The sequence below is a fragment of the Lepisma saccharinum genome, chromosome 20, assembly GCF_977018435.1.
Source record: "Lepisma saccharinum chromosome 20, izLepSacc3.1, whole genome shotgun sequence".
Lineage (NCBI taxonomy): Eukaryota > Metazoa > Arthropoda > Insecta > Zygentoma > Lepismatidae > Lepisma > Lepisma saccharinum.
In genome coordinates this window covers 30,981,412-30,993,765 of record NC_139248.1, presented here as the reverse complement: position 1 = coordinate 30,993,765, position 12,354 = coordinate 30,981,412, and the positions used below count along the sequence as shown (strand labels likewise).

The 12,354-nt window shown below is 35.4% G+C and overlaps 1 protein-coding gene across 1 annotated transcript in view; it reads right to left on the bottom strand.

The window, feature by feature from the left end:
* Window positions 1–12,354, bottom strand: part of LOC146003412 (venom dipeptidyl peptidase 4) — a 139,909-nt gene that overhangs the window by 75,139 nt on the left and 52,416 nt on the right. Inside the window, exons 6-8 of the mRNA XM_083141695.1 lie at window positions 10,303–10,496; window positions 9,143–9,312; window positions 5,608–5,714 (exon numbers count right to left, since the gene is read on the bottom strand). Of these exons, the coding sequence (XP_082997821.1) occupies window positions 5,608–5,714; window positions 9,143–9,312; window positions 10,303–10,496 (471 nt within the window). The remainder of the gene's footprint in view (window positions 1–5,607; window positions 5,715–9,142; window positions 9,313–10,302; window positions 10,497–12,354) is intronic.

Here is a 12,354-nt window from a genome sequence, read left to right as displayed (position 1 = left end):
AACTGACCTTTATTTTGACATCTTGTTGTTTATATCAGTAGAGTCTTGTCAGATAAATAGAAGATACTCACGAAATTTATAGTGTGCGAAAATGAATAAGTATACCGCACAAGAACGTGGAAAAATTGTGACAATTTTGCGTGACACTTTTCCAGGCATTTTGGTGAATTGTCATGGCCGGCCAGATCCCCCGATCTGTCCGCTCCAGATTTTTTTCATTTGGGGATATATGAAATCATTGGTTTATGTGAATAAGACAGAGACGTTACAACAACTAAAGGACAATATTCAGCATAAAATTGAAAACATTATACATAGGCAGTTCCGTTGAGATGTCATACTGATGTTTGACATTGCTACAGATTACTAGGTGTGCAAACTGTATCAGCTCATTCTCTAGCAAGGGTTCCAGATCCTCCTCGTAGATGCTCACAAGCTCGCGAGCTGCAGATGTAATTTGTGAGGGAGTTGCCACTGCAAGTTCATTTAGAATACTGAACCTCTTTGCGACAGTTTCATAGGGAAAAATCCTGTCTGCGAGTGATGAGGTGATTTGATCAATCACTGGTAGAAAACTTTCCACTCTGAAATGTTCACTAGGCGAAAGAAAAAAACAAATAGGAAACTAGCTTATATGATGTATAAGGGGAATAGATTGGAAACGAACGTATTAATTACTAATGGTTTTGCTGAATATTTTCAAACAGTGTATGCTTCAAATCCTTCAACATATAACATCATTGAATCCTCTGACATGATAGTATCTCAGTCGTTGGTGGTAGATTCTATCACCAACGCAGAATGCAATGAAGCCATAAAAAAACTGAAATCAACCAAATCTAGTGGTCCCGACCAATTGCCAACATACATATTCAAAGGTTGTGCCGAATTATTATGCACCCCTTTGTGTTATATTTACAATATTATTTTAAAAACTCAAATTTTTCCTGATCTTTGGAAAATCAGTAAAATTTGTCCTGTTTTAAAAAAGGGAGACCCATGCGAAATTACAAATTACCGACCCATTTCACTAATCTCAGCTCCTTCAAAAATATTTGAATATATATTATATGACAGGATATACAACCACATTAAACCTTATATATCAAATAGATCAACATGGTTTTTGTCCTGGAAAGTCTACTTCAACTAATTTGGTCAATTTCACACAGAGTATATCCGATTCCCTCGATGATAGGAATTCTGTTGATGCAATATATATGGGCTTCGCCAAAGCCTTTGATACTCTTGATCACGATGTATTGTTAAGTAAATTGTCTAAGTTTGGTCTCTCTCATAACTTTCTTACGTTAATATCCTCTTACCTATGCAATCGAATGCAGTTTGTGACATACAATCAAGCTAAGTCATACACTTACAAAGTCTGTTCCGGTGTACCACAAGGTTCCAATCTTGGACCATTATTCTTTCTATTATACATCAATGATCTACCCACAATTTTTAAATACTCAAAATGCTTACTTTTTGCTGATGACTTAAAATTGTATAAAGTAATGAAAGATCCAAATGATGCACATAAGTTGCAAAAATACTTGGAAAATGCACAGAGATGGAGCATCGAAAATAAATTAAATTTTAATGACACAAAATGTTTTGCAATAACTTTTTCCAGGCAAATCAAACCCAGTATTTATCAGTATACAATGAATAATCGTGCATTACAAAGAGTAAATCACATAAATGACTTAGGAGTTACATTAAATAATAAATTATCTTTTGGAACACACATTGATCAGATTTGTAATGATGCTTACAGAACGTTAGGGTTTCTAATTAGAAGTTCACAAGACATGCATAATGAAAGAGCTCTGACAAGCCTGTTCAATTGCCTTGTTCGAACCAAATTAGCATATGCAAGTGTAGTCTGGTCACCTTACACTCAATGTAATAGCAAAAAGATAGAAATAATTCAGAAGAAATTTGTTCGTTACTTATATTACAAGAAACACAAAAGATCATCTTTTCAGGATCAGGTATCATATAAACAACTACTCAGAGAATTCAATGTTACACCTCTGTACGAAAGGAGAGTAGTATCACATCAATTATTTTTATATAAGTTAGTCAACGGGCTGGTTGACAGTCCAAGTCTCCTCCAAACATTAAAATTTAATGCTAAGAAGGACATGTTGAGGTTCAGGCAGCCTTTTTATTACAGTAAATCCAACTCAACAGAACACCAGAATTCCCCCATTCTAAGACTATGTATTAAACATAATGAAATAGTCAGAAACGGTGGAGACTTGGATTTCGCTATGCCATTCATGCAATTCCTGTCAGTCCTTCGAAGAATATCATGAATAAATAATAAATAATTATAGATGTTTTCTGTGTATATGGGTATGTTTGTAAATACAATTATGCCTGTATGTGTGTATATTTGTTTATATATGAGTATTTACATGTGTATAGTTATAAATGCCTCAGTCTGTATATAGATATGTACCTTGTTCTACCTCAGTGAATATCATTTTTGGATTTATGTTCTCTAGAATACTTGTGCTGGTGTTCTTTATGAAACGATTATTGTAGTTTTGCTCTCCTTTTTCTTCTATTGTTTTTGTATTGTTGGAATTATAATTTTTTAATTGTTTAAAATATATATATATATATATATATATATATATATATATATATATATATATATATGTAAGCCTATTGTAATTGGAGCGAAAGCTCTGTTATAGGTGAAATAAATAAATAAATAAATATAGGTGGATTTGAGGTTAATTTTCATAGTCAAGAGGATTCAGTCTGACGTTTATCACCTGCTGACGTGAGTGTTCCTTATCTATTGGACTCTTCTGATCCAGAAGAGTGTAGACATACGACAATACTGAAGCTTTTTGATTTTTAAAATACAACTTCTTTTGTAATTTTTCACAAGCACAGCCAGCTGGTTAAAATATTATTTTTTTGGTGGAGGCCCGTTCCAGCTTCCTTTTGGTGCGGGCCCCGGGGCAATTGCCCCAGTTGCCCATAGGTTAATCTGGCACTGCTTTGTGGAAAGATACGTTGAGATACGTCGTACAGATACGTACTTACAAAGGGAAGGGGTGTTCTATCCGCTTTATGTGAAAAAAGCATTCGCATTCTTTCTCGGCACTGCACTAAAATTCACCAAACATTTTTTTTTATATGTGTGACGTGCCAGGTCAATAAGATTTCATATTCGCGTGCAGTCAGGCTGGGAGTCTTGTCTTTAACTGCACACGTTCCTCCCCTTCCCCCCTCCATAATTTTCGAGATCCTCGTGCATTACATTTCGGAGCTACTTCAAGAGTGCTCCAAATTATACGCTGTGTCGACTTTGTACAAGTGACCGCCAGCTCTTATTTATATAGTGTTCCCTCTGCCTTTCTTTATCTGCCGTGTACGCTAATGTAAAATTTTGTCCATAAAAGGATCCAATTACACCATTCCATAATGATTCCTTTGGTCTTTTGTATCTTTACGTATATTAGAACGAGATTCAGTTCGCTGCAAGCCGGGAACTGCTTCTGCTACACTACGTGAATCAAATGGATGGGTTAAAGTTACAGTGGTGTAAGCCACTTTCTTAAAAAGAAAAACAAGTCTGACTCACAGCACTCTGCTGATCAACACAATAGCTGTTTCCTTTATCACTAGACCTTAAACTGTCATCTGTTGACAGTTGAACGAATCTTTGATGTACTTCACGTTTTCTGTTAACAGATTGACTTATATAGATCTGGTTTCTGTGTCTAAGTCTCTCTTTTTTTTTAAAGTGACTTACACCACTGTAACTTTAACCCGTCCAAATGTTGCGTGCGTTCGATGATGTAACCCCCGGTCCGTGTTTCCAACCACAACGTTGTTTTCCAAGAACATGACAATTTTGAAGATGACAATTTTAACTATGTTTGCCTAACCTAACCGAACCTAACCTAGCCTCGCCGTGCATGGTTCGTGGGGCTATTTATGAATGATTCGTGGGGCTATCCGTGAATGGTTCGTGGGACTATCCGTGAATGGTTCGTGGGACTATCCGTGAATGGTTCGTGGGGCTATCCGTGCATGGTTCGTGGGGTTTTCGAACCTGGAAAACAATACGCAATAAGTAACACGAAAGTAGGTATTTTTCGATGAAGAAGGTTGCATAGCCACTGATCATGGACAACGCTAGCCAAGATTTCTCCGCAATATTGCGTGTAACGCAAGCGAAAACGAACAAACAAGAATTACTCGATATGTCGAAAATTGAGATTAACTGAGATATCGTTGAGTGGTACATTTTCCAAGACTTTGATTATTAGTATTGTGAAAACTTATTTTTCATGTTTTCTCAAATTGATATGATAACAGGCATCCTCATGATAAATAGTACAGTACAGCTACATGTCTTGAGCAATGAACCTAACAATGGGGTATTCGGTATCATCCAGAAGTCATTCCTTTCAGTTTAAAGCTACCTTATGCACAGATAGGTTAATCTGGCCTGGACCTACAGTTTAAAGTTGGATGAGAACCACTAAGTGTCTCCACCCGAGTATCAAACACGGAACCAGTTGATTACAAGCCGACGTTACTACTAAGCCAACGGATAGACTATGGAATGGTTAAGTTTCATCTCTGGTTTCACAATGGCTGGCTTTTGGGTTTGAGGTCATCAAAATAGTTTGCGTGCACTTGATGAAATATCGCCTTCTATTATATTATTTGTAAAAGTCTTTAACGTAGTCGACATGTAAAGTTCTCCCGGGTTCGATATCAGGAGTAGACACATAGTGATTCGGATCCCACTTTTAACTCCAGGTCCATTCTCCATTAGCTTATCTGTGAATATAGTTGACTTCGGACAAGCTTGAAAAAGTCTATATTAAGAATCATTGATGCACTGTCGGAGAACCGCCTACGGTTGTTTTTGTTCACACTCCAACGCCTCACTCGCTTCCCATCCGTCTCACAACTGTTCAGTTCACTCCTCATCCTCTTCACAGTTGTTTGTTTACATTCAATCCTGTACGTTGTTGTCCGGTACGCTATTGTTTTAATGTTGTATTTTGAAGCTTGTTTTGTTCGCTCTAACACACAATGCATGATTAAGTACTTTATTGCAACGATATACTAAATTTCCCTGCGGTACGTTTATCTCCTTGCATGACGCAACCGTGGACGGATAAAACTGTTTTGATTTCAATGCCTTTTTATGTATTTTTCCTTGTTTACTATTTTGCTTTATTTATTATGATAGTGGTTTACAGGGGAGGGCAATATCGGAAATTGTCTGTAGGCAAGATATATAATTATATAACAAAATTGTAACAACTTTGTCGAATGTTGATATTAAAATTAGAAAAGTCTTAAGAGTAACAATCGTCGAGTGTCCACCCTTGCACCCACCTGAATAAAAATGCCTGGCCACGATACGGCTAATTTATGTACAGGGCTACGAAGTTAGTAATTAGTTGTGTTTTATACAACGTATATTGATACCTTGTATGTTGAATTGTATCTTCTGCAAATATGCTGTATAAGAAATCAAACTGCTAGAGTACTAACTGAGGCGAGTGTACATCTTTAGGAAAACAATGAACAAGATATGACATGAAAAAAATCACTTACTTTGAGACGATGTCGACTGGAGCTGTTATGTTTACAATCTTGAATGCGCTTGTGGAACTTTTTAGATCTGCGACCTTCAGTGAAACTGTTGGATTGTTGGTTCCAGCCTAAAACAGAAAACAACAAAATGAAACAGATGATGCCAAATATAGTTAACAATTGTTGACGATATGATGGGAGCATGATTTTAGATACAAAGAGATAGTCTAGTTATTATGGCTAAAATTATTTGTTGTCAAATGTTCTCTGCTTTAGTTCAATTGTTATGCAACTTATCTGTAGACACGTACTTTCAATCGTAGGAATTAAGTTTGAATGGTTTTAGGATGTTTGTTGATAAGTTCATTTTACGTAGTAAAGAAATATGTTTGAAAGTACAGCCGTTTCTAATGATACTAACCTTGAATTAAGTACTTCGAAATGGAAAATGTAAAAGGGATGAGAACGTCCTAATTTTACATTTTTATATTACGATCTAAATTAGCATGAGTAAATTGATTTATATTTCATTGAAATAACGTTAGTAGCAGTTGTCAAACATTCAAATTATATTTTGGGAAACAGACGCATTTCATTTTAAATGTAATTCCTACTTACGGTTGTAGTATTGTCATATTTTTTTCTGACTTGACTCGCTCATTGTAGTGGTCATGCAGTACTTATTTGTGTGTGTCTGTGTGTTTATTTAATCTTAACTACCACTACCTTTGTAGAGCCTGTGATTAAATATACTGTATAAAGCAGCCGAATCGGTGGCCGGGTGCGTTAGGTAGTTGACTTTCAATCTCCATCGAAGTTCCCGGGCTCGATTCTCGACATGGGTATTCTTTGTAAGTGTCCTTTCATGATTTTTATCTATATAGCGACCACAAACAAAATAACCTTCGGCTAAAATCCATCGCGCATCTTCCCCTCGATCCGTTCAGCTTGGACCATAAGAAAGCATGCTCCACTCTCCCCCTCCCCTCCTCGTGGGAGTACGGTTCACAGGAGCCGCGGGTCTGCGCAGGTTTCTTTGCTGGTGGTGGTGGTCCCACTATAATAATAATCCACCCTCTTTGTTGCAATTAGAGAACGTGGCATAAGAGCGACGTAACATGACACCCATCCCACACACACACACACACACGCACACACACACACACACACACACACACCCACACACACACACACACACACACACACACACACACACACACACACACATATATATATATATATATATATATATATATATATATATATATATATATATATATATATATATATATATATATATATATATATATATATCCTGTACTTAGCCTATATATAAGTACTTCCATTTTGTTTTAATTTTTGTGATACTATTATTTCTTGATTGATTGATTTGTTTTATTTTTACTTCGCTTTGTGCCACATTTGGCTAATTGCGAAGATGGAGATGAGTGATGATATGATGAAATACTATTAATTCTTAATTTATACTTGCTTTATTATTGCATTGCTTTTTGTTACATCTGCCAAGCTTCTGATTATTAAAATATTTTTTGGTATTTTTTAATCCATAAATTTTTATTTTTATTTGATAAATGTACTTTATATATTATTTGTTATCTATTACAAATAACTACGGCCTTCACATCTCCACATAATGGTCTTTCGTAAGCCTATAAATATACTCCAGCCTTATATTCTGGACCTGACGTCGCTAGGTCGGAGAACAGCACATGCTGAATCTCGCACCTCCCCAATCCATTAAGGTATTATTTCTATTATTAAATGTACAGCTTTGCAAGGAAAGCAGAAGGAGGAGGGGAATTGTTAAATCCTTTTGTCTTCAACTATAATTTTATAGTATAGTGTCCTCCTTTGAAGAGATATATTAGAACCTCAGGTTTTATCCCTACACAGAAAATAATTGAACTGTGTTTACATTTAAGCATATTCGCCCACGTAACATTAGCTACGACCTTTTATGAAGTAATCTAATTCCTAGTTTTGATAATGGTATTACTCCCGATTTATTATGTTTTAACAACTAATGTAACTAGGAAATCAAAAACATTCAAACACTGTATCTTTGAATCTTTATTGTATCAATGCTTATCAATTACAATGGCACAGGAAAGAGGAAAACGGGGTGTATATGGTACATTGTAAGTTGCAAGGTGGTATAGTCACCCTTTAAATTCAGTAATCAAAATTATACCCTCCATAAATGTTGGTGAAAAGTTGGAAAATTTTAAATCTAGTGATGCAAAAACAATTTCTTATTGTCTATAAAAACAAATAATTCGAATTTTGGTCTTAATTAATACAGTTATTCTAGCTACATATAATTAACTTTTCATTGTATTGAAAAATTTTTAATGTTTGAGTATAATAGTCTTTTTCTGAAACTATGTGGCATATTTACAGTACACAGAGGAAAACCTTTGTTTGAAGTAACCGAAACATATTTCTCGTAACCTAATATATGTTTTAATGGGCGATAAACAAATGTTTGTTCACCATAACCAAATTCCATTAGTACACATTCGCTTAGAGTTATTAAAAGAATTATTTAAAATGTTCAAATTTAATAAAGGCTACTAAATATTTTGATTACGGTTACCGAAAAGATTAACAAATCGTTTTTCGTTAATTGAAAAAAATTGACAAACAGTTAGTCTTATAAAAGAGGCTTAAAAAATCACAAAATTTATGATATAATTAAGCTATAGATGTTGTTCTAACATCATTTACAAGATAAAGAAGTAGAGATTCAGATGAAAGGTCAAATGCATATACAGATCTAGATTTTTCTTCTGGGAGGGGCAGAAAATATACTGTAAACATATGAGATATGACATTGGAAATATAATTTGCAGGGTTTTTTTTAGATAGTATATTCAGTCCCAAATATACATACCATATTGGCATCCAGACAATTGAAGGAATTCGTTTTAGGTCCAATTGTGGTCAAATAAACTAATGGAAGCACTCCACAATGTACATGCGTTAGGAAAAGAATCGAAGTCGCTTTCATTAAAAGATTAGCTTTGATTAAAAGATTAGTACATTTTCGTGAAACAGAATAGTTCTACGTTTTTTTGTATTAACAATGGTGACAGACAGAAAAATATAAAGCTTGACAATTCATGTCTCAGGAAAACTGTTACAAACATCGGATGTATTCGACCTACAATACGTTCGCTTTGTATCCTTACTTATCCAGTTAACGTTATTGTCTTGTAACCAACAGGTCCCGGATTCGAAACTGGTCCCGATCAATATATTTGTACTAGACTGTTCTATTCGTTATCTGGAAAAATATTTCTCGAAAATTTGTTTTTCGCTGTAATATAATGTTATCTATACTTATTATAATACTTACTTAGTCATCCCTTTTTGGGAGGGACAGGTGCCCCCGTACCCCTCGCATTAAATCCGATAATGGTCAAATGGACGCACGGCTTTCTTTCTAATTTGCATCTCTCATGTCAACAGGTCAGGTACACACCAAGGACTAAACCATGCAGTCAAAAAACAGCACTGCTTTTCTTGAACTTACCTTAGGGTAGCGTATCTTCACGATCTCTGGGTATTGGTACTCGAGGCTGCCAGGAAGACCGTAATGGGAGTAGGCCGTCTCGTTGACAAAGGTGTCGTTGAAGACGGCGAAGGCGACGAATGACCCGTCGGGGGAAATCCAGCTTGCCGAGCCGGAACCCAGAACCTCCTCTGCAAAGACAAACAATGAATTGAGCACAGGGTTACGAAATGTAGAACACAATCATTCACATTAAATAATATGTTGCACCAATGCCAGAACCACGAGTGTGCTAAATCTTACTTTTCATTTTCAAGGTCCTGGGTTTTAGATATTGGATAAATGTTGTCATTGGAAAATGTTCCCACGTATGCCTTTTATGGCTCACATAAGTTAGCATAAAAAACCATTAACAAAATATAGTCAGTAACTGTACTTAGGTGAAAAAGTCGAATTTTGCACATTCGTGGGTTTGGCATTGGTGCGATGATATTATAACTAGGTATCGTCAGGAAATACGAAAATTAGAAAATAATGTAAAGTTAGCACATTGTTACTTCAAAAACAATGTTTTTTTTAAACAAATTCTTAAGTACAAAATTCCAAACATTGCCAACATCCGTGGTAGAGTGGTTATCTTATCACAGCGCGCTACGACGCAAGGGTCCCGGGTTCGAATCCCGACCTTGGCGTGGGTGTTCTTTGTAAGTGTCCCTTTATCAATTTCATCATACCATCACTCGCTGCGATTAGCCAAAATCAGAAGAAGAGCGACGGTAAATTAAAAAAATCATACCAAAACATATATAGTCAATTAGGCTACTATAACTTCGTGTTTTCAAAATACGACTTCAAGCAATGTATTTTTTTTACGTATTTTTTTGTTATTTTACGTCGCTTTTCTGAGACTTAAAATATAATGAAATTGCATGCTAAATTAAGAAATCTAAACTTGCGCCAAATTATTGTTAAATTTTCTAACTTGTAATTACGGTACTCCATTACTCATAGCGAAAACATCTTTGTATTGTATCAACGCATCCGTTTTTCCTTCTCATATATATAAAAAAACACCCCTAAACAAACAGGATACTAAGATCTCAATTACTAAGCTACACATGGAGCTCTAAAATCACACAACTCTTCTGTGTTTATTCTGTGAAAGTCATAATTTGACTTACCCTCGTATACCCAGTCCGGAACGCCGTTGTAAATGACCCCAGGAACCCCTGTCTTTGTAATTTGATACTCCGAAGATGACGTAGGGGCGCTCCTATAGTAGAGGTCATTATCCAGCACGAAGATGAGGCTGTTGTCCACCGGGGACCATTTGCACATTTGGAGCGGCTTACCGTCTGCTACCGTTAGGTATTGGCTGAAAGATGAAAACAAATCGCCCTTCATTTACAACTATGCTTATATCTCAATCTTTGAAAGAAATGCTAACGTAATTCAACCGTAAATGCAACTCAGTGATGAATATTATTAACAATCGAAACCAGTTGCAGGGGATTGGAACGCAAATATTGTCATTCCATATCAAATCATAGCAGTACAGAGAGAACATTGACTTGATCCCATATATTAATACATTTTGCACAGATACAGGATATCTTATTTCTAGTTATACTGTTTCTAGATCATATGGTGTAAAGTTAGCAACTTTTGCAGAATAATGTTTTATTTTTAATTATATTGTATAAAGCAGCTATTGGGATAATTTTCAAGATCTTGCATTTAATATCTTACATATTTTCGTTTACCTTGAATAATAAAAAAGTCATTATCTTAGATTTCTAGAAAATGTTACTAAGCAATGTACTGTATCTTAGCTGAATATGTATAAATTTGCATACTTATATCACCATGAGATCGTAAATTAACCCTTTGATAACAAACTAGAAGTTGAGATTTTAACTTAATATTGCGATGATATTACGAATAACATATATTAGAAAATTGAAATTTACGTCACAATCACGCACATTAACAGAACCAAAAGTTAACATTTGCACTTTGAACTTTTAAAGTGATTTATAGGCACCACGATAACACTGAAAATAAGTTTCCACAGTATACAGGGTGACAACAAAGTCCTGTTACTCTTATGCATGTGTATAATAGTTAGCACATATTTATCTTTCTGTTTCAGTAGTGTAATTGATGCTACAACCAGCACGAGAAATGATGAACCCCTCTCAGGCAGATTTGTCTACACTTAAAGCTTGCTCAACATGCCCATATGAGGTTTTTGCTCAAGTGTGGTACTCCGTCTAATCCAAGATTTTTGTAAAAATGCCCTCGGGAAGTTCCTGTGAAATGATGAGCCCCCTCAGATTGATTTGTCCACACTTACAAAAGGCACTTCTGTGAGATTGTTGTCCATAAATTTGTTAAAAATATGCCCCTCTTGATATTTTTTTTGCCCACACCTAAAACTAAGCTACACACACCCACACACACACCCACACCCACCCACACCCACACATATTTACTTCCGGTTTAAGTTCAATTGGATACCAGGTTCAATTTGTTTATCTAATATTAAAACAATGTAATATGCAAAGGTCTTTTAGAATTGCTCTATGACTCTCTCATTTCTTACATCATAAACATATGATTTTTCACCTATGAGAATAACACTACATATGGTGTCATCGGGGAGTGTATCGTGGAATTCACAGATAATTTTAATGTTTGTCCTGTCATTAACCACAACTTGTTTCCTTTTTGAAGTGTTGATTACAAACATGGGTCTCTGTGCTTTGAATTCATCTGGTGTGTAATACATGTCAGTATTGCCAGTAGTGACCCTTTTGTATGCTGTAAATGCTTCATATAATTTAAGGAAATCATCCTTGGACATGTCTAAATTATAATTTTCTCTAGGAAATACCTCATTTCTGCCATTTTTAAGATATATGTTCTTGATGTTGCAGTTAACAAATCTACTTGAATTTTTTTCCTGATTATTGTGTCTTCCAGTCTGAAACAATACCACCACAAAATCCGGCATGTGATATTGTATACTGGAGAATGAATTTGTAGCATCAAACTCATAATAAGTACCAGCGGCAGGCTTCTGTACACATTGATATGTATAAAATTGTAAAGGAATCTGTGGATTTTTTATTATATCTGCTTTGTATTTAAGAGCATAACTGGCTTCATATTCAACAACTGGGATTCTTAGCTCCATAGTCTGAATAATGCACTTGCCCTCATCAGGTAGG